The 25,989-nt window shown below is 40.6% G+C and overlaps 1 protein-coding gene across 1 annotated transcript in view; it reads right to left on the reverse strand.

Moving 5' to 3' along the window:
- Positions 1-25,989, reverse strand: part of Nlg3 (Neuroligin 3) — a 639,972-nt gene that overhangs the window by 301,710 nt on the left and 312,273 nt on the right. Inside the window, exon 4 of the mRNA XM_068230271.1 lies at positions 6,023-6,798. Coding sequence (XP_068086372.1) covers positions 6,023-6,798 — 776 coding nt within the window. The remainder of the gene's footprint in view (positions 1-6,022; positions 6,799-25,989) is intronic.

Here is a 25,989-nt window from a genome sequence, read left to right on the forward strand (position 1 = left end):
AGAATCGGAGAAGTACATTAAGTATAAATATTTTTTCATGAAGTTGTTTACAAGTAGTCAATTTTTCATTACGTTTTATTTGATTTTTAAAAACTTAACCAATAAAGCTGGCTCAATAGTTACAGTACATATTCTTCTTTTCTATGAAATATACATGCATGCAAAATTTCATCTTAATATCTTAAAAACTCGGAGTTATCAGGGAAAGGGTTCCGAAAAACAAAAGTTACGAGAAACGAACATACCGATAAAAGGCTTGCTTGGAAGACAGGGCTTCACATTCTTGATCATAACTCCGAAAGCATTTGAGATATTAACAAAAATTGGTACTGCTGTAAAGAGAAAAGTTCAATTTTAAATGTGAAAATTCAAAAGCACATTTTAGTCGTTCAATGTTGTAGGTGCCCCTTAAAGTTTTTGAGCAGACACCTTGGAGTAGGCTATAGGTCTAGGCCAAACCGAGTTTCACCTCTATATCATCATTAACCCCGCATCCAGACGCTCAGGATGCTCCTGTGCTTCAAATAAATTGGACGTACACCAGGCGGGACGAACCTCTCCTTGTACACTCCCGGCACCAAGAGCTATACGGAATATAATGTTCTCAGCCATGGATGGTAAGAAAAGAAAGAGACCAAGAGGACTATGATTAGACTCAGTATTTAATGATTCAGTGATAAGAGGTGGTGACATAGTTTACATCCGTTCACATTCTAATCCATACAACAGGAATATTCAGCCTGGGGAGGCCACAACCCGCTCTACACCGCGTAACAAAGGAGTCCTAGCACTCGAATGATAAGGAGTAAAGCCGGCAACTTGTTCGTCCATGCCGTTAAGTGGCTATGCATACCCCCAGGCGTTCTAAATGGTGATACGAATGGAAATTTATCTCCATCAGATAGTTAAAGTCCGCCTCTGTGGTGTAGTAGTTAGTGTGATTAGCTGACACCCCCAGGCCCGGGTTCGATTCCCGGCTCTGCCACGAAATTTGAAAAGTGGTAGGAGGGCTGGAACGGGGCCCACTCAGACTCGGGAGGTCAACTGAGTAGAAGTGGGTCCGATTCCCACCTCAGCCATCCTTGAAGTGGTTTTCCACTTCTTCTCCAGGCAAATGCCGAGATGTTACCTAACTTTAGGCCACGGCCGCTTCCTTTGCTCTTCCTTGTCTATTTCTTCCTATCTTCCCATCCCCCCAAAAGGCCCCTGTTCAGCATAGCAGGTGATGCCGCCTGGGTGAGGTACTGGTCCTCCTCCCAGTTGTATCCCCGACCCAAAGTCTGAAGCTCCAGAAAGAAAGAAAGAAAGAAATAAAGAAGATATTTACAAATAGGAGAAAGCTTGAAGAGTGAATGCTGAAAGGCATACCAGCATATAATGAACATGAATATATGTACGTTATAAAATACCATCCAAATTAATTTTAAAATGTTTTATAGGTACCGAACAGAGCAGAACAGGCTGCACTTAGTGAAGCGTGCGATTTCTCCGAACCTGAACCTGATGCAGAGCTTTACTATTTCGTACAAGTCTTGCTGTAGATCGCAAATAAAAAGATGTTTTGATTTCAGTCCATTCTTTTCCTTATTTTTCCCCCTGTTACTTTGTGTGCCCTATTTGACTTTGCGCATTACGTCTGTGTGTTTGTGTCTGTGTGTGGGGCACACAATTTTCATGGCTCGTTAACCTATTAGGTCCTCATCCCATTCTCTACTAAACAACCCCTTTCCCCTCTTCTTCCAACCCCAATTGTCCCCGTAGGCTCCCAACTCCTCCTCATCCAGAACCGCTTGCAGGGTGGGCTAATTTATGAATCCCAATCTAAACTGTGTCTGGAGATTTATCGCTTCACTCAGGGACAAAACACACCCCTTTCTTCTTGTGAAGCACAGCCCACACGATTGAAATGCCGGGCGTGGGATGGACTAGACTACACTGGACGAGTTCATACAGCAACATTCAAAGAGAAATAAGGTCAGCAGTGGAAAAAGACTAGTCAAGTGTTGCTATAATAATAATAATAATAATAATAATAATAATAATAATAATAATAATAATAATAATAATAATAATAATAATAATAATAATAATAATAATAATAATAATAATAATATATGTATGTATGTATGTATATATATGTATGTATGTCCAGTTGTTCAGTTTCTGTGTGGGGATGGCTATGAATTGAGAAAAAATCTTCGGAATGAGATTTTATGATCGGATGCCCTTCCTGACGTCAACCTCATCGGAGGAGTTACTGAGATGAAATGAACGACGCGATGTGTGATAAAATGAAGAGAGAGGGGTGAAATTCGTTGTCTGCATGGACTACTCCTGTCGAATAACCCCAAGCACATAGCTCAAAGCTTAATGTCTCCATCCGACGGATGAATCACCATCAGCAACGTCATACTTCCTCACTCCATACGAGCAATGCAGAGAGGTGTGAAATTTTATCCAGGCTTTTGCCAAGCAGTCTGGTGATTCCAAATTGTATACCACCACTTATCGTTACCCTGTCGGTCAACATTCTGATGATGACATTTTTTCGACCAACGGAACTCGAACTTGCTAACCACCGTGTGGTAGACTTGACGCCTTAACGACCATTGCCACCAGGTGGGCAATAATAATAAAACATAGGAAAAATAGATGATGATAATGATTTCAGCAAAGACGAATAAGATTCTTTGATCATCTGCACAGAACGGACAAAAACAGACTAAGAAAACAAACTTTTTAACACTATGTAGAAAAACAAACAAAAACCAGCATTTTTCAAAGAATCGAAGAATATTTAGAACTTCTGAATATTAAATAAAGAACAAATTGTAAATAGTATGTTTGGTATTCAGCCCGAAGGGTGGTTTGATCCTCCACAGCTCCGCTAACAGCTGCCATAAATAACCTTGGCGTCACTGAAGAGGCATGCTAGAGAAATGAGGAGTGAGGAAGTTTCCCGTTGCTTTCCTCACTGAGCCAAAAGTTGCTATTACATATCAGTCTGCCAAGCCCACTTAAATGCATACACCAACTGACCCCATAAGCGATATTTTCACACCAGTCATAACATGGACTGGCTGCATAAGGAATGGTATTACTAACATCACTCATACCCCAGTCACTTTCATATTGTCTAAGCCAAGGATGAGACTGAGACAGGTCAATGCAGGTAACAAATTTATTCTAGTCCATACCAGAAGACATAGTACACTGTAAACAATACATCTCGCCAGCAAAGGCATTTGTAAACAGAAAATACTTTAGAAAAGCAATATTTGATGGTACATTTCGAGAGAAAGCCAAAATGTAATCAGACAGTAAATGGACGGAAGATAAATAACACCAAGAAAGGGTGAAGACGTTTGTGAAGACAATTAAAAGAAAACCGTTTCATGGTGTCCCAAGGTGACCAATCGAAGGAACGAATGACTTAATTAATTAATTAATTAATTAATTATTAATTATAATATCATATAGATATTCATTATTAAGATGTGTAATAACTGTTAGTGTACATATACATCTGCAAGAGAATGATGTAAATACAAAATATGATTATGTGTGATCGCTGATAACTCATATTCTATCACTAAAAGCTGGGGGGTTCCGGTAACTACTTCACTCGTCTGGACGGGCTGATTTATATTCATGAGGTGATTTAAGAGCAGTGGAGGGAAGGGGTCTTCACTAAGAAACTATGAAAACCCACTTCAATTTCGTTTACGAACTGATCATCCTATCAAGTTTCATTGGAACCGCGTAGATTCCTTGTTTGTGCTAATGAAATATTGTATTAATAACATGCTCCTTTATATGTACTTAAGTGATTAAGATTTCAAACCACACAACATTTTAAAATCCATTTAATACGATACAGAAGTATTAGAACCTACAAATGTTGATATTCATGATAGTAAAATAGATTTATAGAGCGGAAAAATTATATTCGTGTTATCAAAATGTCATTTTCAGTATATGGTGTTTTGTGAAACTTTAGATTTGTATATTGCATACGCACGGTCATTCTAATCCACCGTCAGCTGCTCCGAGACGACCAGTTAATTTTCAGCAGTTAATTATACCACGATCGTAGGATTTGCAACAAAATGATTAACACTAGTACCTGAATGTGTAGGCATTCAGCAGTAACAAGTATACCCTACCCCGGACGACAGTTCTGCAGTGAGGTTTGGATAAACGTAGGAGCAGTGCCTGTTAGAAACGCTAGAATTTATGTTACTCTCACTACTTCAGGGAAGAGCAGGTTGACGACATTTCCTACTAGCTAAATTACTCGTAGTTTGCAGTCCGGCCTATTACTGCCCAAACTTCCGGACTCTAATTATCACAATTACATTTAAGACATATCCATTGATTATTCATAAAAATATACTTACATTATAAAGAGAAAAATATTTGTATTTTTGTATATTTGTTTGTAATGGATAAACTCATAAACTAATGAACCGATTTAAAAAAAAATTTAGTTTTAGAAGTGTACATTAGCAGTGAGTAACATAGGCTTTATTTTATTTGCAAAACAATTAGAGGTGCCTGCGAAAATTGAAATCATGTAGCCCAAGGTATCAAAAATTTGCCTATAAAACTCATTATAGGTCAATATAGAAGAGATATTGAAAACTCATTTTAAGCCTCATGCGTGAATAACAAAGCTCGGTAAGGCCCTACGGGCCCCGAAAATCTTGTTTTGAATTTTTTTTTTACAAATTGCTTTACGTCGCACCGACACAGATAGGTCTTACGGCGACGATGGGACGGGAACGGGCTAGGAGTGGGAAGGAAGCGGTCGTGGTCTTAATTAAGGTACAGCCCAAGAATTCGCCTGGCGTGAAAATAGGAAACCATGGAAAACCATATTCAGGGCTGCAGACAGTGGGGCTCGAACCCACTATCACCCGAATACTGGATACTGGCCACACTTAAGCGACTGCAGCTATCGAGCTCGGTGAAAGAATCATTTTTTAGGGCTTGAAACCAACCATTATGGAGATATTGCCATCACACTACGCGGCTCTAAGAATCGGATGATGACCGGGCGAGTTGGCCGTGGGGTTAGGAGCGCGCAGCTATGAGCTCGCATCCGGGAGATAGTGGGTTCAAATCCCAATTTCGGCAGCCTTGAAAATGGTTTTCCGTGGTTTCCCATTTTCACACCAGGCGAATTGTGGGGCTGTACCTTAATTAACACCACAGCCGCTTCCATCGCATTCCCAGGCCTTTACTGACCCATCGTCGCCATAAGACCTATCTGTGTCGGTGCGACGTAAAGCAAATAGCAAGAAAGTGAATCGGATGAAGAAATGACCATTCGTATCTATTGCAATATCAGCTCAAGGACTCTACAGTAGAATACAGTCCTGCGGCTCGAAATAGGCACGTGCGTAAATGTAAGTTAGCCAAGGACAGTTTATGCTACACATATGACTGTCTGGATAGCACTGTGGGGGTAAGCCACCCTCATGGATGGAGGTGGCATATAAAATAATCGAAATTGTCGAATCCATAGGTTTCGGGGTCACTGAGGTAGACCGTGACACTTTGCATTTCGTTTAAGACACAGTTCAGCGCCCATCGGCATGGGGGGCAAGAAGGGGTTTTAACGGTCCAAAATGTCCTAGATTATGGATTTATGTGTGTGCACTCCTCTGGGTGGGGATGAGAAGGAGGTGAAGTATCAGGCAACGTCACAATAACGACATCTACAAAAAATCGTTCCACGCATAATTAACAGAAAATAAAATACCAAAAAATAACTATAAAGTGTTCGGCTGGCGCCGGGTAATGTAACTTGTCATTCATTAAAAAAAATTGCGATCTGTCTGGTGTAACTCAAGCTGTTGGCTTATAAGTGCCTGTAAGATTTAAGGCACCGTGTGTCTTCATGGTATCAGTAATTGTTGAAGAGAGATTTTGCAAACAAAGAAAATAGCGACAGGAATATTTGAGATCGGGGTTTACCGACAGTGTAAGCTGGCAAATATTAAATGATGCTCCTTACCTGGGGATAGTCACCGTACTTCGTCTGGTAGTCGAAGACGTAGAGGTAAGAGTTTCTCCTCGCTGCGGAGTGGAGGTCTGCTGTATGAACGACAGGAGCCACAACTTGAGCGTCGCTGAGCGCTTCCAGCGTCTCATCGCGGATGTTGATAGGATGCTGGACGGGACGTTCCCAGTCCGTGTACTCGTTCACGATAGTGGCCAGGATCTCTGAGAGATGAAACTTGTACGTGTTCTTCACGAATGTCCTCAGTATCCTGGATCTCCTGTCCGCCTCGATGCCGTATTGCACATCCTCACCGGAGAACGCGAAGTAGGCCTCCGCCTTCACCACACCGAGGAGCAAGTCATAGCGAGACAGTTTGGACACTACCGATTTTCGGAGTAACAAATTGTTTATTAAATTCGGACTGTTGGATGAGGATGATGAAGACGAAGATGAGGATGAGGACACTGCAGCACCAGTGTTGTAGTTGTACGAGGTCTCTCCATTGTTGGAGGAGTCCGAGTTGCTCGGTGGTTCCCCGCCGTTGTCAATGACGACCCCGTCCACGCTCGGACCGAAGGCCACGGAGAACTCCGGCGCTTCTATTGGAGCAGACAGCAGAATGTCCAGAGGGCGATCTCTTAGACACTTGAGGAGGTGCGGGTTCGGCAGTTCGGGGGAGCAGTTGGCGTGTCTCGCCACCTGGTGAGCGTACCGAGCAGGGTTCTCAATTAGCGCCCACGGGCTCAGAGCTGACCCCGACATGAGTACGGCCCGATGGAACAGCATGCCTGAAACAGAAAGGAAAATCCTTCACTTTAACACATAAATAAATCGCTTTATTATTATTATTATTATTTATTTATTTATTTATTTATTTATTTATTTATTTATTTATTTATTTATTTATTTATTTATTTATTTTCATAAATTGTACATGTGATTACATGTATGTAGACAATTTTAAATTCACATATTTACACTCCAAGCACTGCACTCTTAGAATAATAATTGTCTTGACTTTTTCTATACGTATTAGAGTAAGAAGACCCAGTCAGTTTTACCCTCACTCATACCCCTGTATACACACTCATTCACAACCACTCCCACATGCGCACGCATACACATTCGCCCACATTCAGCTGTACTAGCACACATCTTTATTGCAGTTCTAATTGCTTGCTTGCTTACTGTTTAAAGGGCCCTAACATCTAAGGTCATCGTCCCCAAATACATTTTCTTGAAAGCGTGGATGATGTGAGGAAGAGGAAGCAGTTTTACTTCAGATGGTAGAAGATTCCAGAGACGACCAGACTGTGCATAAAATCCATTTAAATATGAGGTGTTCTGGCGAGAGGTGGAACAAGAGTAACTCATTAGACTCTCTTAACAGCGCGGTAATTTATCTGCAGGCGGTGGGAAAGGGAGAGGTGTGTGTTGTCTGTCAGAGATTACTTAAGGAAGGCTATGTCTACTTGTTCCTAGTTCCCTCATATTTTACGTTGTCGTTGGTTCCCAGGAAGGAAGACCATATAGTAGTATGGGCCGCACCAGGGAAATATAAGCCGTTCTTAGGAATTTACGTCTTCCTCCTGAGGGACATCTGCGGACAAAACCTAGTGCTCTGTATGCCTTACACCTCACTTCCTCCACTTGATTATTCCATTTTAGATTGTCCGAAATATGAATACCGAGCAGTTTGATGGAGTTAGAAGGAGGTAGTTTGACAAAGAGCACAAGTCCACAGGACTAAATGTTACGAAGGATATCGCGATGGAAGCAGAGTGAAAGCATCTGTGCTTGTAAATGTTAGGAGTAAGAAATTAACATGGTGTAGCATGGTGTTGTGTAGCCACAGGAAATATTAGAATACGAAATGAAGTCTTAAAGGAAGTAAAATAATATTTTGACTTGAGTAGTGGAATAACTAACGTTGGCAGAGTACAAGAAAATTATAATAATTAGTTCTTCAAAATGAATAATTCTCTTAGGAATGTTAAATTGGTTAATTTTAAGAAATCCAGTAAATATTATAGGCATTAAAGTCTTAATAGTCTAAAATAAAATATATAATATGACTGTAAGAAAGAGGTTAAAGCTAGAATAGAATGATCCCGGAAACAATTCAATGATATGAGGAAATTCTTCACAGGATAAGACCTCAGTTTATCACTGTCCTCCGTTACGTATGTGAAAGTTGGACCTTGGACACAAATATCGAGAAACGAATTGAGGCACTTGAAATGTATTTGTACAGACGTATTCTACGTATACCATGGATACTGAAAGTTTCGAATGTTGGGGTCCTTCGTCAGATGGAAAGGCAAAGGGAACTATTGCTTGTTATAAAACAACAAAAAACAAGATACTTGGGACATATTGCGAGAGGCGATAAATACCAGTTACTACAATTGATTATTGAAGAGAAAATTCATGGGAAAAGGTCTATTGGGAGAAGAAGAAACTCATGGTTGAAGGATATCCGAAGATGGCATTGTTGTACCTCGGAGGAGGTCTTTCATGCTGCAATGTCAAGATCAGAGCTGGACGTGTGGATTGTCAACCTCCGTTTGGAAACGACGTCTTAATAATAATAAGAAGAAGAAGGAGAAGAATAAGAAGAATAAGAAGAAGAAGAAGAAGGGAATTTGTTCGCCTCTGTGGTGTTGTGGTTAGTGCGATTAACTGCCACCCCCGGAGGCCCGGATACGATTCCAGGGTCTTCCACGAAATTTGAAAAGTGGTACGATGCCTGGAACGGGGTTACTCAGCTTCGGCAGGTAAACTGAGTAGACGTGGGTTCGATTCCAACTTCAGCCATCCTGGAAGTGGTTTTCCGTAGTTTCCCACTTCTCCTCCAGGCAAATGCCGGGATGGTACCTAACTTAAGTCGACGGCCGCTTCCTTCCCTCTTCCTTGTCTATCCCTTCCAATCTTCCCATCCCCCACCAACGCCACTGTTCAGCATAGCAGGTGAGGCCGCCTGGGAAAGGCACTGATCATCCTCCCCAGTTGTATCCCCCGATTCAATGTCTCACGCTCCAGGACACTATCCTTGAGGCGGTAGAGGTGGGATCCCTCCCTGAGTCCGAGGGAAAAAACAGACCCTGGAGGGTAAACAGATACAGAAGACGTAGAATAAAAACATATTTACTTATCGAACACACATATTTTCAAATCTAACGTACGAGATCAAAGTGGTATGAGCAAGGAGAGAAGGAGCTCACTGAATTAGGATCGCCAAATCTGTAGGATAGAAACATAATCAGAAAAAAGGTTCACATAAAGGGATTCGAGGAAGACGAAATGAAACCGACGACGTATTTGGTCGGAGGAACAGAAATTAAAACAATCCATCAAAATGAAGAGCGACAAGGAAAGGAGGTAAGCTCAACAAATGTTGATTCAGCATGGTCCTAAGTGAGCCATTCGCGCCGGAAAAGAATTGGTTCACCTTATGCAATACACAAACGTGCCTTAAACAAATTTTCTGATTATTTAAAAGTTTTCTTTTAACATTCATTTGTGTATAGACTAGTGTGGACCTATGATACACCTTTCTCGTTTCCTTTGTCAACATTCTCGTTCAGGATTGGACATCTCTTGAACAGAACTTTTGAATCAATGATTTTTCCGAACTTCTTCAGGAAAGTAATGTTCCTGAGCAGTGTATGCAATCAACGTTTAGATTAGAAAGGATAAGTCAAATTATGAAACAGAACAAGATTTATGGTTGAATAATATCAACACAAAAAAGTAAAGAAAAACAACTTATACCTTTATTTTTAAGTTCACGATGAGCGCTGAAGAGTTTTACAGGCAGAATGAAACATTTTGCATTTAGTCATAGAAAATACGACACAGCACGTTAATCTTTATTAACTGCTATCAACGGCTCTTGCCCGCGAAATATTTTTAAGGATTATATCAAGTGCTTATCAATGTATACACACACAGAAGCTTAATTCGATATTAAACTGGATTTATGTGCCTGAACATAATAAGCGTTAAGTCTTTCGTTCTGGCTTGGTCGTTCATCAATCGATTATATTATCCACTGTCAATCCATCAATTTACGTATTCACCTATAAATTAATCAGACCCCGTCTATAATAGGCAAGATATTGTAAGCTATTCATCATCTGATTTACGGCTTCTCCCCATCTCTTTGTTTAGTTCAGATACAGCTCTAACGAGTGATGCAGCGAATAAGACATCCTCTTTAAAACGTACATTTTAATACCTTAATATTATTGCTACTGCTATTATTCCGTGTGCTGTACACTTTTGGTTATTTGATAATGAATATCAGTAACGTAAGCAGGCGGTCACACAGATAATAGATAAATAAAACATGAATGAAGAATTATCTGTACAAAAGTCATTCTGCAATGGTAAGGATCGAAGGCTATGAAAAAAAAAAAAAAAAGAGAGAAGAAAGTACAAGGCAAAGGTGCAACTTGTACCCTCTCCTTTTGAAGGTTTATACAGAATAAGCGGTAAATGAAGAAAAAAAAGGAATCATAATCAATGGAAGGAAAATAAAAACTCCGAGATTTGCCGATATTATTGTTATTTTCTCTGAGTCTGCAGAAGATCTGTAGGTAATAATATTATTCGCTTTACGTCCCACTAATTACTTTTACGGCTTTCGGAGACGCCGAGGTGCTGAAATTTAGTCCGGCGGGAGTTCCTTCACGTGCCTCTAAATCTACCAACAGGAGGCTGACGTATTTGAGAACCTTCAAATACAACCGGATTGAGCCAGGATCGAACCTGCCAAGTTGGGGTTAGAAGGGCAGCGCCTCAGCCGTTTGAGGTACTCAGTCCGGCAAGATGTGGAGAAATTGCTGTTTGGTTTGAACACAGTGTTAAAGAAGTAGTACAAGATGAAAATCAAAGATGTCCAAAACAAAAGTGATGGAGTACAATCGAACGAAGTCAGGTGATGCAGGAAATATTAGATTAGGGAATAAAGGAAGAAGATGAATATTGTTACTTGGGTAGTAAAATAAATAAAGATGGCAGAAGTAAGGAGGACATAAAATGCAGACTAACAAAAGCAAGGGAGGTCTTTCTTAAGAAGAGATATGTCCTCAATTCGAACAGTGATATAGAAATTAGAAAAAAGGAGCTTGGCATTGTATGGGAGTAAAATATGGATAAAAACTAGCTCAGAAAGAGAATACAAGCCTTTGAATGGTGTTTAGGAAGAATCCTGGAGGTGATGTGATAGATAAATTCACTAATGAAAAGTTGCTAAATCGAGTTGAAGAGATGGAATGATAGGGCACATCTTAAGACATCCAGACTTGTTCAGTTAGTTTTTGTTGGAAGTGTAGGCGGTAAGTATGGTAGGGGTTGACCAAGGTATGCATATGACGGATTGCAGTAGGTGTAGCAGTTACGTTGGAATGAAAAGTTTAGCATAATATAGGATGGCATCCAGGACTGCATCAAGCCAATCTATGGACTGATGACCCATACCACAACGCCTCTGTTATAATTCCCTCAATACTAAGCATTTTGATCTAAATGCCGATTGCTATATACAGGGCGTATCAGAATTAGCTGGACAATCAACTGGGACAAGTTCCTCACACCAAAACAAGGAGAAGTTGACCTACAAAAATACATCGATTTTATTATTATTATTATTATTATTATTATTATTATTATTATTATTATTATTATTTATCGATACGGCCGCCTTTGGGCGACGTTTACAAAATCTTCCTTCTGTCACTCAGACTGATGCCCTTCTTGCTCTCTCTTCCACCGAGATGTTCCGTGACTTCGCATGTTACTCTTCAGACGCATCCCTCATTCACGCAAAGTTCTTCCTATATGATGCCTTTTCTCTTATATCCTCCTGCTTGATACCTATTTCTTCCAAGTCATTGTGCACCTGTGTAAGCCATCCCGGCTCCTTTTTCCACTTTTCCTGCAGAAGAAGTATCCTGTTGGCCAATCTCTCAGGGTTCATTCTTTTAATATGCCCATAAAACGTCAGTATCCTTTTCCTCATCACAGTCGTGATTCTTTCTACTATCTTGTAGAGCTCCTAATTCGATCTTAACCGGAATATGTTTGGGTCACTCGTCGACTTTCTTTTTCGTAAAAATCTTCTTTCCCTTTTTTCAAGGACTGGGTCGGCCATCCTCGTCAAGGTTTCTGCTCCATAAAGGCACTCCGTTCTAACCACTGTGCAGTAATGTTTTAACTTGGCCTGAATTGAGAGGGACTTGGACTTATTATTATTACTCGTATTATTATTATTATTATTATTGTTATTATTATTATTATTATTATTATTATTATTATTATTATTATTATTATTATGGGAAGTACGTGTAATTTGGACCGATGATATTTTTGGTATTTGGAAGTTTGTTCACCCTATGTCTGAGGTAAGGTCAGCAAGACAACCGAGGGTAGCTTTCTTCTGCTAATGGACTTAGGGCTGAAGTGGGAAGAGGAAAACATTCTTAATACTCACATTCCGTATAAGCTTATACGGTGACAAGTAAGTCTACTATGAAGCAGTTATTAAAGCCAAGAGGGTGTTTAGCTTTAACATAGTTTCATTTATTAATGTTCAGTATTTTGCATATCACACTTCCTGACAAAAACGCTAAGTACCCAGAAGGACTGCTCGAAAGTGCATGATAATACATACGCTGAGAGACCGTGCGTCTTCACTGAACTGATATCAGTATGGGATGAAAGATGCATGGCCGTTGCAGGTAGAATGTTGGCGCCAGGTCAGTAGGGTATCGCACCCTCCCCCCCCCTCCCGCATTTTCCGGCAATGCACGCCCTTATGCAAGTTCGTCCACAGTTGTTGAAGCAGTCCCTCCAGATCCCGCAGGTTGGTTCTGGGACTGAGTCATCCTACATGTGTTCAATGATGCAGAGGTCCGGGATTCAATATGCTCTAGGCACTCCACAGAACGTGCATTATCTTTCTGGAATAGTGTCCCAGGGTGCTGTGCCATAAGGTGTAGGACGTGCGGACGCAGAATGTCTGTAACGTATTGCTGTGCCATCGAAGTCTACCGAAGCACTACTAGAGCTGACCTGAACGCGTATCCTATTGCTCCCCACACCATGATGCCAGGGATTACGCCTGTCTGTCTTTTCACAACATGGGCAGGATCTGCCCTCTGCCCTTGACGCCGCCAAACTCGCACACGATGGTCATCGGAGATTATGGGAAAGCGGAACTCATTACTGAACATGACGTGACTCCAGTCATGCTCTGTCCATGCCTCCTGAGCAAGGTACCACTACAATCGCAAGCATTGGTGTTCTGGTGTCAATGGTACCCGACGAATGGGGCGGTAGGACCCCAATCCGGTGGATGAGAGTTGTTGATACACTGTACGGGAACTCACAAAATGTTGTAGAGTCTCAGTACATGTTCGCGGTTGGTGGGTGCCGAAGTTATGGGATCCCGAAATGCTTGAACCACAATACGACGGTCCTCCCTCGGGGTGCTGTCTCTTGGTCGACCCGAACCTGCACGATGTGACAGGGTGCCCTCATGTGTCCATTGAGTCCAACATCGTGCCACTGTGACATGTGAATGGCCTACATGCCTCGCAATAACACGATACGACCAACTAGCCTTCAGAAGTCCCACAATGTTCCCTCTGTCAAATGCTGTCAGTTGGTGGATAGGCTGTCTAACGCGTCTGCAAGGCATCGCGGGTGCTTCGTACTGTACTTGCGCCTCTGACTCACAGCGGTGGACTGGTAACAACTTACCAACAACAGGACTGTGCCATCAAGAATGCATTCTGGTGGGCGTTCTACACATTGCAAATCCTTGTAAATGTACTCATTTACTCACACATCAATGGTATGCTTGTATAAATAAATGGGATAGTATTTGGCTACTACCTCTGGGTGTTTAACTTTTTTGTCAGGCAGTGTAGTTAGTTTTGACTGAACCTTTGCATGTTATTTAATTTGGACTGCCGGAGAGTGCGTAATTTGGACCGTTGAAACGATTGTAACAATTACTTCTTCGTATTTATACTGGTGGTTCTAAAAGAAATAGTTTCGTTATTTGAGGCTGGACACGCTGTGTAGGGTAGCGTGTCTGCCTCTTAACCGGAGGTCCCGGGTTCGATTCCCGCGACGAGGTCAGGGATTTTTACCTGGATCTGTGGGCTGACTCGACGTCTACTTAGCCTACATGATTACTATTGAGGAGATATCTGGCGGCATTGTACGTGATAAGTATTATGATGATAATTGGATTCAGTGCAATAGTTGCAAGAAGTGGGCTCGTGAAAACTTCACCAAAATTCAGGATGAATTACTTTATTATTATCCTATATGCCAAAAGTGATTATAAATTATACAGTGCCCCGTAAAATTCAATTGAACTCTTCAGGAACTTACACTGTACTTTTAAATACGTATTTGACGTATTTGATCTACGACTTCTTCATTATATTTGGATATATTGAACCCTTGGGCCAAAAAGTAATGGGTTAAATATCGATACGCAATGCTAATCTCTAAAATTTACAGTGCCTCATAAACTACAACTAAAAATACTTATTTGATTTTAGACTTCTACATAACTTTGAAATCTCAGCGCACAGTGCTCCCTTATGTGTTACGGTGCTCCATAAACTGCATCTGACAGCATAATCTAAACTTCATTTTTACCTGTGCATCTTATTTGTATTTTTTGGCTATATTTCATCGCTCTGTGCTCCTTAAGGATTTTAGTGCTTCACTAGCAGAAACCAAACAGAATTATTTAAACTTCGCAATTTATTTTTCTATGCATTGTTTTAAACTTATTTGTAATTGGCTGATGATGACCATGAATATTGGTCGAAACCGGTACCAATTTTAATTAAATAGGAATGTAAACTTACATTACTTATTTTAATAGTATTGAAAGGTGGAACCATTATATACGTTCTTTTAATTTAATACTGAACTCACTTCAATACGAAAAAATATGAAATTATTATCTCTTAAAGAAACAGACTTGACTAATCCGTCCGTCCGTCCTACTGGACCTATTTGCTTCATTTCTGTTTTATTCCTTCTGGAATCATCTGCTGGTGAATCATGAGGCACTGATAGGTCTCTAAGTTCAGCCAACTTTTAGTAATCGTAAAATGATCACTCCAATAATTGCAGGTGGATACTTTCCCCAAACCGAAATACATTCTGTACTTAACAGGTTGGTAAGGGACTAACATTTTCATGAACATTCTCATATGTGATTTCATTCTTAGTAATGCCATTCCATGCAGGCATGTTTGATTACTACCTGTTAAGTTAAGCCAGAGAGAATACACTTCCTCTGATCACGGAAAAGTACTATTCCTTGCTAGATACCGTTGATTCTCTAACTTTTCACAGCTTTTAAATATATTCAACAGATTAAAAAGCGTTCGTAATAACTTACATGCTGCTAAGAGAAAAAAAGTCTAAGTACAAACAGACCCATTCATGACACACACCTTAGACATTATCTGGGAACACTTATGGATGGATAACCTAGCTACACTGGAAAGAGTTGAAGGTAATGCATCTTAAAAAATGCTCCTTCGAGACTAACCTATGAACTCACAAGACGAATTGCGGTTAAAAGTTACACTGCCTTGTATGGCACAATACCAAGCTTTACATCAAGAACTGAAGGATACGAAAGCGAATATATGGATAGATTTTTATCAAACAGACGGCATGATGACATCAGAATGGATGAATTATGACTGCGATCTGCGGCAGACCATAACGCGCTTCTTATTAAATGTTCACAAAACCACTGAAAAGGTTGACAGGCACATCGAGACGAGTTATATAACCTATTTATAATGAAGAGCACGGATCTTATTATTATTATTATTATTATTATTATTATTATTATTATTATTATTATTATTGTTGTTGTACCGGGAGGTACACCTCCACCCCGCACATTTAAGCGAAGAGCTTTAAGGTACGCTATCTCTCATACAAATCTTGAATCAGCAAGTGCCTGAAGTTGGGACATTAATCAGAAGATGTCACTATTGAATAACTCAGTAATTTATTACGTTGAAGTTTCCTAAACTGACTGGATTTCTTTGTTTTGTTTTGGTGTACACCAAGAAGTTTGAACTTTTCTCCATAGATATCTCTACAAAAAACGAGGTCTTGCACTCTGGTGCAAGGTGGAAGAATGAGTGATTTAAGGAACTTTTGTTTTTACTGTATATGTTTTCTCAACTAAATTAACTTTCATTTATTTTGGTATTTCTAATTTGCAACACTTCCTTCTCATCCCGCCAGCTTATGAATCTGGCCAATCAGAAGTTTTCTATATTTATATTTCAACCAATAACAGGCTTCTTGTAACCTTTTATTCTGCCAATAAAATGAGAGGGTTTGTCCGGATTTAGTCCAGAACCTTCTCGAACACTCCCCTAGGGTATATAAGCTGCGGCGTTTTCGAGCTACCTTGTCTTATTGATCGTCGAAGTTCTGAGTGTGTGCGTTAAGACAGGACGCGGGGTGCCTCATTCTTCGGCAGGCAGAACAGCAGTCCAGGTAATGGCCACCAGTTTTATATCTCTGTAGCTACCTCCGCAGACTCACACGAGGGGAAGGTTCTAATTTCTAACTATGTAACCACCTGTTTACTAAAATGTAAACTTTCTTTCGGTTAATGAAAAATGTCCTAAAAAACTTAAACTGTAAATCGGGGATAGAGAGTGCGTTACCCTCTCCAGTTCCCCTTCAATTTATCTTGAGGTGACTACGATTTTGTAACAATTTCTCTCCGTTCTTCGAGTCTTCTCAGTAGCTTGGGATTAGCCTCTGCATCATCGGGCTGCGAGCCCAAGTAGGGTTTTATACTTGGTTTTCTTGGAGTGCAAGTGTACGTCTCCATACACTTTGAGTTTGGGCCAGTAATTTCTCCTGATCTTCTTTTCCACGAAGGTCCAGTAGTTTGGTTAATATATACCCCTGTGTACAAAAAGTGTAAATTGTAGGTTGGGCCTAGGGAGGCCAGAAATGTAAGGTTTTTGTGTAATGTTGCCTTGAGTAAGCTGTAAGAAATTGGGAGCATAGCCTCCTAGAATGAAGTTGGAGAGCGTGTAAGCTCTTTTCTGAGATTGCTGTAACATTGCGGGGTGCCTCTGGAAGGCTATAAATTGTAACGGTTGGAGCGAAGTGTTCTGTCCTGGGAGTTTCTCTCCTTGTCGATCTAAACGCTACATTTGAGGCGATGTAAACTTGTAATTTGGAGCTTGAAGCTCAGAAATTGTAAATTTCATGTATCTACATTGCTTTGTATTTTGTAATAATAATGTTATTTGTTATACGTCCCACTAACTACTTTTTATGGTCTTCGGAGACGCCGAGGTGCCGGAATTTAGTCCCGCAGGAGTTCTTTTACGTGCCAGTAAATCTACCGACACGGGGCTGTCGTATTTGAGCACCTTCAAATACCACCGGACTGAGCCAGGATCGAACCTGCCAAGTTGGGGTCAGAAGGCCAGCGCCTTAACCGTCTGAGCCACTCAGCCCGGCGCTTTGTATTTTGTAACCTTGTTATTTCACTAAGTGAAAAGTTTTGTTAAGTTTGAGATTTGAAAAGAAATGTAACCTTTATTTAAAGTTTTAATTTAAATTTTTGATTCATTCAAGCCCACACCTTCTTTCACCTGTCTCTGTTCCACGGAAACTCCGTAACAATTATTATACGATGACACTTACTAATCGTAATCAATCCATTGCGAATTTAAGGTCATGTGGTATTATTTTGAGCGAATACTTATATTTTCTTTACATTTTCGGGGTTTATCTCGCTTATTTTTGAGGAACATTATGTCATTGTATATGTCATTTTTCTGCGTTTATTAGGTCAGCAAAATCCGTACCCTGATTATTATAAGGGGTGATCAAAAAGATTCCGTACGCTCGTGAATTTGAATGCCAATCAGGCAGACTCGCAGGGAGCATTGAGCCACTCATCTTACCGACTCACCAGGTTGAAGATCCCCGTGTGGTAAAACACCGCGTCCTGCTGCGTGAAGAAGTCCGTAACCGTCTGCTCCACACCCTCGTCCGACAGGAAGCTTCGGAGCTTCAAGGCCTTTTTTAGGGGACCGAAGACGTGATCAGGACTATAGGACGCCCGCTTGTTATTGTTCGTAATAGATGAGGCTGGCCTCCCAGATCGACCGGCGTCTTGTGTCGAAACGTGACCCGTACGGAACTTGGTGCACCATTCCACAACGGTCGTTTTCGACAGACATGCTGCCCCTATACACAGTCCTCATTCTCCGATAGATGTCCACCGGTGTTTGTCCTTCGGCAGCCAAGAACAGAATAACAGCACACTGGTCCTGTTTGGACGCATTTGGTAATAACGTCGCCATAGTTCACGTGGCTGCTTTAACGCACACGACTACCACACTAATCCGTTTGCCTACGTGTCCGTGCTTATATACCCGCATCACAGTCGCGCTACGTTGTATATCTGCTGCAGTAACGCCCTCAAACGGAAACATTTTTGATCACGCCTGGAGATGACAGTACATTTATATCAGCACAGTTTGAAAACACTCCAGTATCTTTATTTTAAAGCGTGCATAAACAATATGTTTCGTAAATTAAAGGGGTGTTAGAGGTACAAATAAAACTGTTGTGGACATAGAAACCATAGATTTGGGGTGATTACAGTTTCGGTGCTATGCGCGCTTAATAGATGTATAGGCCTACTTAGCAGATATTGTAATAGGAGTTGAACTATGGCATAGTAATGATATAATGGATGGAGAAATGTTCTCACGGAACTGGAGTGCTTATCGTAGAGACAGGGTACGGATGTTAGCAGGGGAGTATTCATTCTGGCGAAAGAAGAATTCAGAAACTACGAACAAGTTAATGGTGGCAAACATATTATTGTAAGCTATACTGTTAAGCACTGGAAATACTTAATTTGTGTGTGAATTTGTATACGATGACGCTGGATTTAGAGTGTTAAACTAGTAATATTTCTTATAATCCTTTCTGTGGACTTGCTTGCTGTACTTTCGTTGTTGTAGTTTTTTTGCTGTTGTTGTTGGGTAATTACGTTTTAATTTTAGTATCATACTACTGTAGGTGACGATTGTCATCGGGATATTTCCGAGTTGCGGTGTATCTGTTAATAATGAGAAATAATAATTAAATTCTAGGTGAGAAACTCATTTCTAAAGATAATAGGCTCGGGGACTGATCAATTTTTGTGTCAAGGGGAGCACAACGGAAGAAACATTCGAGGTACACTCTATCTCTTTTTTACTGATCTGGGCATCTCATCGTCTTATTCTTGTTGAAAGTTATTTTATCGATAAAGAAGTTCTATTCAGTGTTATGAGGACAGAGCACGGAATGATAGTTTAGAGAAGTTCAACACAACTTTTGCTGCAGAATGACCAATGCACTCCTTACTTGCAAAACTAGGGAAGGAGGAGGAGGCCTAGTTCTAATACCCTGCGAAAACTTTTAGTCTGTTTACAAAGAAAACATGAAGGCAACCACGTTTAAAAAACGAGGAAACAAGTACAAGAAAATACAATGTGTCTTGGTCATGAGACTGTCGACTTTAATCGCGCTGACACTGGAAGATACATTCAGAGATAGCTCGTCACATATCTCAAGATATGATGTTTGTCGCATAATGTGGTCTAGACATGGAGAAAGAAAAAGATTGCTGTGTTTTCAAACTGTGGTGATATACCGTTCATCATTACTGTCACCTCCAGACGTCCATACACGAGCAAAATCATGTTCAGCGAAGTTCTGCGCTGTTTGAATGGACCTCGGCGGTTGAGGGCGGTCCATAGAATGTGCACCTTCCGTATAGCTGCTGAGGAGGGTTTTATCAAGATAGTACTGTAATATTTAAACCAAAATTTACTGGATTCGGCGTTGCCATGCGGGTGGACTGGAAGAATGCTTGGTTTGTTCGCGAATGGCGGGGATAAAGTGCGTAGTCTGGTAACAGCGAGCATGGTTAGCGCTAAGAGTTCGGAAGTAATATTTAATTTAAGAATGACATTATTATTATTATTATTATTATTATTATTATTATTATTATTATTATTATTATTATTATTATTATTTCTTTCTTGCGAACCGGCCAAACTTAGGACCACGTCAATACCACTTCACTTCCTTCTTATCATCCTTTCTTCCTTCCTATTTCTCCACAGTGCCTTCATTCTTTCAGATTGTTGCACTCTTCTTTCTTCAGTCCATCTTCCCCCTCTGCGCTCTTTCTTTTCTTCCACAAGATCTTTTATGTTTGAAAGTCTTTTCCTGAATTGGTCTCTAGCACGACATTCTTCATCTGCAATTCCTAACCTCTTGAGTTTTTCCTTCATCTGCTTGGCATATCCCCCTGGCTCTTCAAGTAGTATATTTTATTTTAAAAAAAATTTAACCTTGCTGGATCCATTCTGACCATGTGTCCATAGAATAGCAACTGTCTTTTCCTTATTGTTGTTTCCAGGTCTTCTGTTCTTTTGTATATCTCCTTATTCGATCGTAATCTATAGTTTCCCTCTACCACCCTTGGGCCGTAAATTCTCCTTAATATTCTCCTTTCAATTATTATTATTATTATTATTATTATTATTATTATTATTATTATTATTATTATTATTATTAGGCCTTTGCTGGCAAGATGTAGTGTTTACAGTGCGCTATGTCTTCTGGTATGGGCTAGAATAAAATTGTTACTTTCATTGACCTGTCTCAGTCTCATCCTTGTCTTTGACAATATGAAAGTGGCTGAGGTATGAGTGATGCTAGTAATGCCATTCCTTATGCAGCCAGTCCCTACTATGAATGGTGTGAAAATGTCGCTCATAGGGTCGGTTAGTGCACGCATTTCAGTGGGCTTGGCAGACTGATGTGCAATAGCAACTTCTGGCTCAGTGAGGAAAGCAACGGGAAACTACCTCACACCTCATTTCCCTAGTACGCCTCTTCAGCGACACCTAGGAAATCTATGGCAGTTAATGGTGAACTTGTTGAGGATCTAACCAGCCTTCGAGCTGATACCCAACATACATACGTATTATTATTATTATTATTATTATTATTATTATTATTATTATTATTATTATTATTGAAAGTTGTTTTATCGATAAAGAAGTTCTATTCAGTGTTATGAGGACAGAGCACGGAATGGTAGGTTAGAGAAGTTCAACAAAACTTTTGCTGCAGAATGACCAATGCACTCGTTACTTGCAAAACTAGGGAAGGAGGAGGAGGGTGGGTTCGAACCATACTGTCGGCAGCACTCAAGATGGTTTTCGGTGGTTTCCCATTTTCACACCAGGAAAATGCTGGGGCTGCACCTCAATTAAGGGCACGGCCGCTTTCTCACCACTCCTAGCCCATTCGTGTCCCATCGTCGCCGTAAGACCTATCTGTGTCGGTGCGACTTAAAGCAACTTGTAAGAGGAAATGATGATGATGGTGATGATGATGATGTTTGTTGTTATTATTTTAGACCTTTACGGCCTTTACAGATCACAATAAGCAACATTTACATTTTTAGAAGCTTTCTTTGTAGGGCAGTGTCGTTGGATTCCTTGTCTTGAAGCCTGTTTCCTTTCTGCTGTTGTCCACCCGCTGTCCTGCTGTCCTTGAAGTTACTGATCCGATTTTGGTACTTGGTTCTGTTAGCAATATCTTCCCGATTTAGTCCAATTTCTTTAGATCTTTCCTGACTTCCCTGGACCTTTTATCACGTCTGTTAGGTCTACTATCGAGTGTGGTAAAAATTTTCTTAGTCAACCGCTTGTCTTCCATACTGTACGTAAATAGGTGGCAGTAGAAATTGAGCCGTCGCTTCTTGATGGATTCCATCAGTCGTTAGGTTTTCTGATATAGTTCCTGTCGTCCTCGCAACCTGTATTGTCCAGCTACGATCTTTGAGCCCAATGTCTTTCGAAGAAACTTCCTCTCAAACTTCTCAGCTTTCGTGGGAGCAGCCTTTCCCATAATTCGGAGACATTCACTTCCACAGAGACTTCTTATTCTTCTTTATCTGTTTACCCTCCAGGTTCGGCTTTTTCCCTCGGACTCAGCGAGGGATCTAACCTCTACCGCCTCAAGGGCAGTGTCCTGGAACTCCATACTCTGGGTCGAGGGATACAACTGGGAGTATGATCAGTACCTCGCCCAGGCGGCCTCACGTGCTATGCTGAACAGGGGCCTTGCGGAGGGATGGGAAGATTGGAAGGGATAGGCAGAAAGAGGGAAGGAAGTGGCCGTGGCCTTAAGTTAGGTACCATCCCGCCATTTGCCTGGAGGGGAAGTGGGAAATCACTTCCAGGATAGCTGAACCCACCTCTACTCAGTTGACCTCCCGAGGCTGAGTGGACCCCGTTCCAGCCCTCGTACCACTTTCCAAATTTCATAGCAGAGCCAGGAATCGAACCTGGGCCTCCGGAGGTGGCAGCTAATCACACTAACCACTACACCACAGAGGCGGACTCCATAGAGACATTCGGGTTTAATCACCGTGTTGTAATATCTGAGCTTAGCTTGCATTTAAATTCATTTTTTCTTCTACAGGTCATGTGTTCTGCGAAACACTGTGGCCTCCCTCTCTCGCCTGCTTTTGCTAGCTTCTCTTTCATTAGATCCGATCCTGCACAATCTCACCGAGATATTTGAAGCCGTTAACTCTTTCAGTTTCTCCATACCTTGTCTTTAGTTGTTGGGGAGTTGTGGGGATATTAGTCAGGTACTTGGTTTCTTCAAAGGAGAACCTATGTTAAGCCTTTTCAGCTTGTTGTTTCAAAAGATTTATTTATTCTACAACTGTATTTGCGTTTCTAGAAAGGATCGCTAAATCAGCAGCAAAAGCTAGACAGTTCTTTGAACCTCCAATGTATACTTGTTTCAGTAAACCTTTCTTGTTGAATTCTTTTTCCCAATCACGGATAAACTTCTCCAACACACAATTAAAGAGGTCGGTGGTAGTCCACTTAATCCTGTTTTAATTTCAATCTCCTTGAACAATTCCCCCATGAATTTTACTTCAGAGAGAGTTAGAGTTAGAGTCTGCTTGATAATTTCCGTCGTTTTATCATCCACTCCAAATTTACGTTGATTCCTTCACGGCCCGTACTTGTAGACATTATGTGGACATTTTAGCTTAGGTCGTATCAAGAAAACAAGGTTAAACTCTTTACGTTTAGCAGAGAACTTAGCTCCACGTCTTCAGAAGAAGATCTCGACTGCTCACAGGGAAGACTTCTACAATGAAAGGGGTTTGAATTTAAGAACGCATTATTGTTGGAGCTGTAGTCACCAGGTGGCTCGCTGTATGCTGCACAGCGCTCCAAGCGGGAGCTGACGATAACATTAAGCTCCATACACGGCCGTCTGGATCCCTCGCTGCGCTCCAGCTTGCTAGAGCGACGCATCAAGTCCGTCTTGCTCCATATAAGATGTTCGATCGCACCGTGAATGCGTGATGAGTAACAGGCAGGACATCAGACAAATCAGGTAGAAGAAATAAATAGAAATAAATAAAATAAAATGCAACGAAAGGCACCAAGATAAAATAGAACAGAGCTGAAGAATGGAGATTACGTCAAAGAGGATATAATAGAATAAAGATGTAACCCAATGATAAATTTCGATGCTAAGCCACTAGCTAGTAGTTTCAGTCTCCGATAAGAGATAGCGCCACCGTGCGCATTTTGTGCAATACCTTACTGTTTAATCAACAGACAGCGCAGAGAAGTAGCACCCTGCGCAGTGACGCACATCCGGTTATGCTTACAGCTACCCCCTCCCTTCCCCTGCCCCTCGCCACAGCCGACCCGACGATAATAATGCAGTTCTACTACTTCCATGCCCAACACATTGTAATTCAAGTATACTTATTTCCAAGTACTTACTATGTTGTAAATAATGATCTGATACCCCTAGGTCATATGGCATATTATGTTACTGCTAACATAACCTCATGCCTCCAAACAGCTTTTAACTTCAAATGAATGATTGACACATTAACACAAAGCTGATATTATAACAGATAAAAAATCCCTTTAAAAGCAAGACAGCAAAGCACACCATATGCAACCATATGCAACCATATGCAAGAGAATGGGGGATCACGTCAATATCCAAGTATCACATGAAAATAAAAATAACAGAAATAAATGCACTGAGACAGGAAACATATGAAACTACATTAATAGAACCATTCAGCTTTCAGCCCCTGAGGTGTACTCAAACAGGAAATACAGGATTTCAGGAGGACTGGCGAAGATATATTTCTAATAAACAAGCAGAAGGAACAAAGTTTTACAGCACAAGCATATGGGCACTTGGAATTCAAACAACACAAGTACTGTAGCATCATGGGAACTAACGCTAAAAATCGATAAAAGTTCGAACAAGGTTAATCGATTGGGTAAAATCGGATTCAATGCAATTCAGCAATATTATCTCCATAACACTTGACGTGATACGACAAATTCTTTGTTAGAAGGGCCCACTGATTGAGGTTAGACTTGAAATACTTCATTTCGAGACAAACTGCCTTTCATTATTAATATCGCTCATTTCATGCCTACTTGCGTGCCATCTACAGAACCTGTATACAACTATGTACACGTTATGTGTGACCTCCTCCAGCGCCATCTAAAATCGGAGACGGAAACTACATGAAGTCAACTACAGATTGGAACCATAAGTCCCATTAACATTTCACCGGGGTGGATTACATAGAGTTGTATACTTCAGGCCCCTTCTAGATCCTGCCACTGCCTTCGTGATGTAGAGGACGTACTGTAGCTCCAATGACATCACGCAAAGAGGCGAACTGTTTCCTCCGTCCGACCTGTGCAACGCAAGCACACGATACGTCTGTACCTTGCAATTAAGAAATATTCACAAATGTTGTATTAATATAACAGGTGAGATCATTAACTCATGTAATCGCATTATAAGTCGTAAATCGGGTCAATGTAATTTTAGGAAACATAGGTTTGAAGAGTGAGCCTCGCAGTCGAAGCTTGAGGGTTTTGCTCGTCAATGTAACCAACAAATAATTATTAGACCCTATGCATTAACCGAAATATGATGACAACAAACGTACAACAATAATAATAATAACAGTAGACATTACCTCCATACCTCTAGATGGCCATAAATACAGTACCTTTCTTGTTTTCTTTTCTTGGCACTCCCTTTCAGACTGTTTCTTCCACTGTTTCTTCCACTTCCACCGTTTCTTCTTCTTTGTATCATATTGTATTAGGAATAGCCCTTGTTTTCCCAAATATTATTGCACTGACCAGCAAGATCTGTTGGTTACTTACCACATTCACGGACATTTCCGAGGAATTGTTTTTACTCGCATTAATTTTGGGGAGGAAAGGCAGCGCGTATCGGTACTCAAACTACTAACCCAAGGAATAACTATATGTAGTTTCGATAGGTTAATGTCCAGTTTTATGCTTGTTCTGTATTAATAATTAAATGCCTGCTGTAAATCTGTGTAACAAGAAAGTGAAAAGCAGAACTCACCATCAGCACGGGAAAATGAGTGAAACCTACTCCTTTATTCTTCATAACAAGAATTTTTTCGGTATGAATTTTAGTTTTTCATAAAGGTTACCTTCACTTCTACAATGAAAATGGAAATATTAATGTATATTTACTTGTATAGATGTACAGTATTTTCTCCGTGGTACACACAAATTCTTAGCATTGTGGCAACTGTGAAATTTCCCACACTGTATTTAAATTATAAACACGTTATATTTCCATAAAAACGTGTTATACGATACCAATTAAATGAATAAATTCCACGAGAAGTATTACGTCCCTTGAATTAATATTGTTCACCACGTGAGGAGACCACACATAGCCTAAACTATGAGCTCTCATTATCTTAATAACAACTGTTTACGTAAATCCTGATGTGATAA

The sequence above is a fragment of the Anabrus simplex genome, chromosome 14, assembly GCF_040414725.1.
Source record: "Anabrus simplex isolate iqAnaSimp1 chromosome 14, ASM4041472v1, whole genome shotgun sequence".
Classification (NCBI taxonomy): domain Eukaryota; kingdom Metazoa; phylum Arthropoda; class Insecta; order Orthoptera; family Tettigoniidae; genus Anabrus; species Anabrus simplex.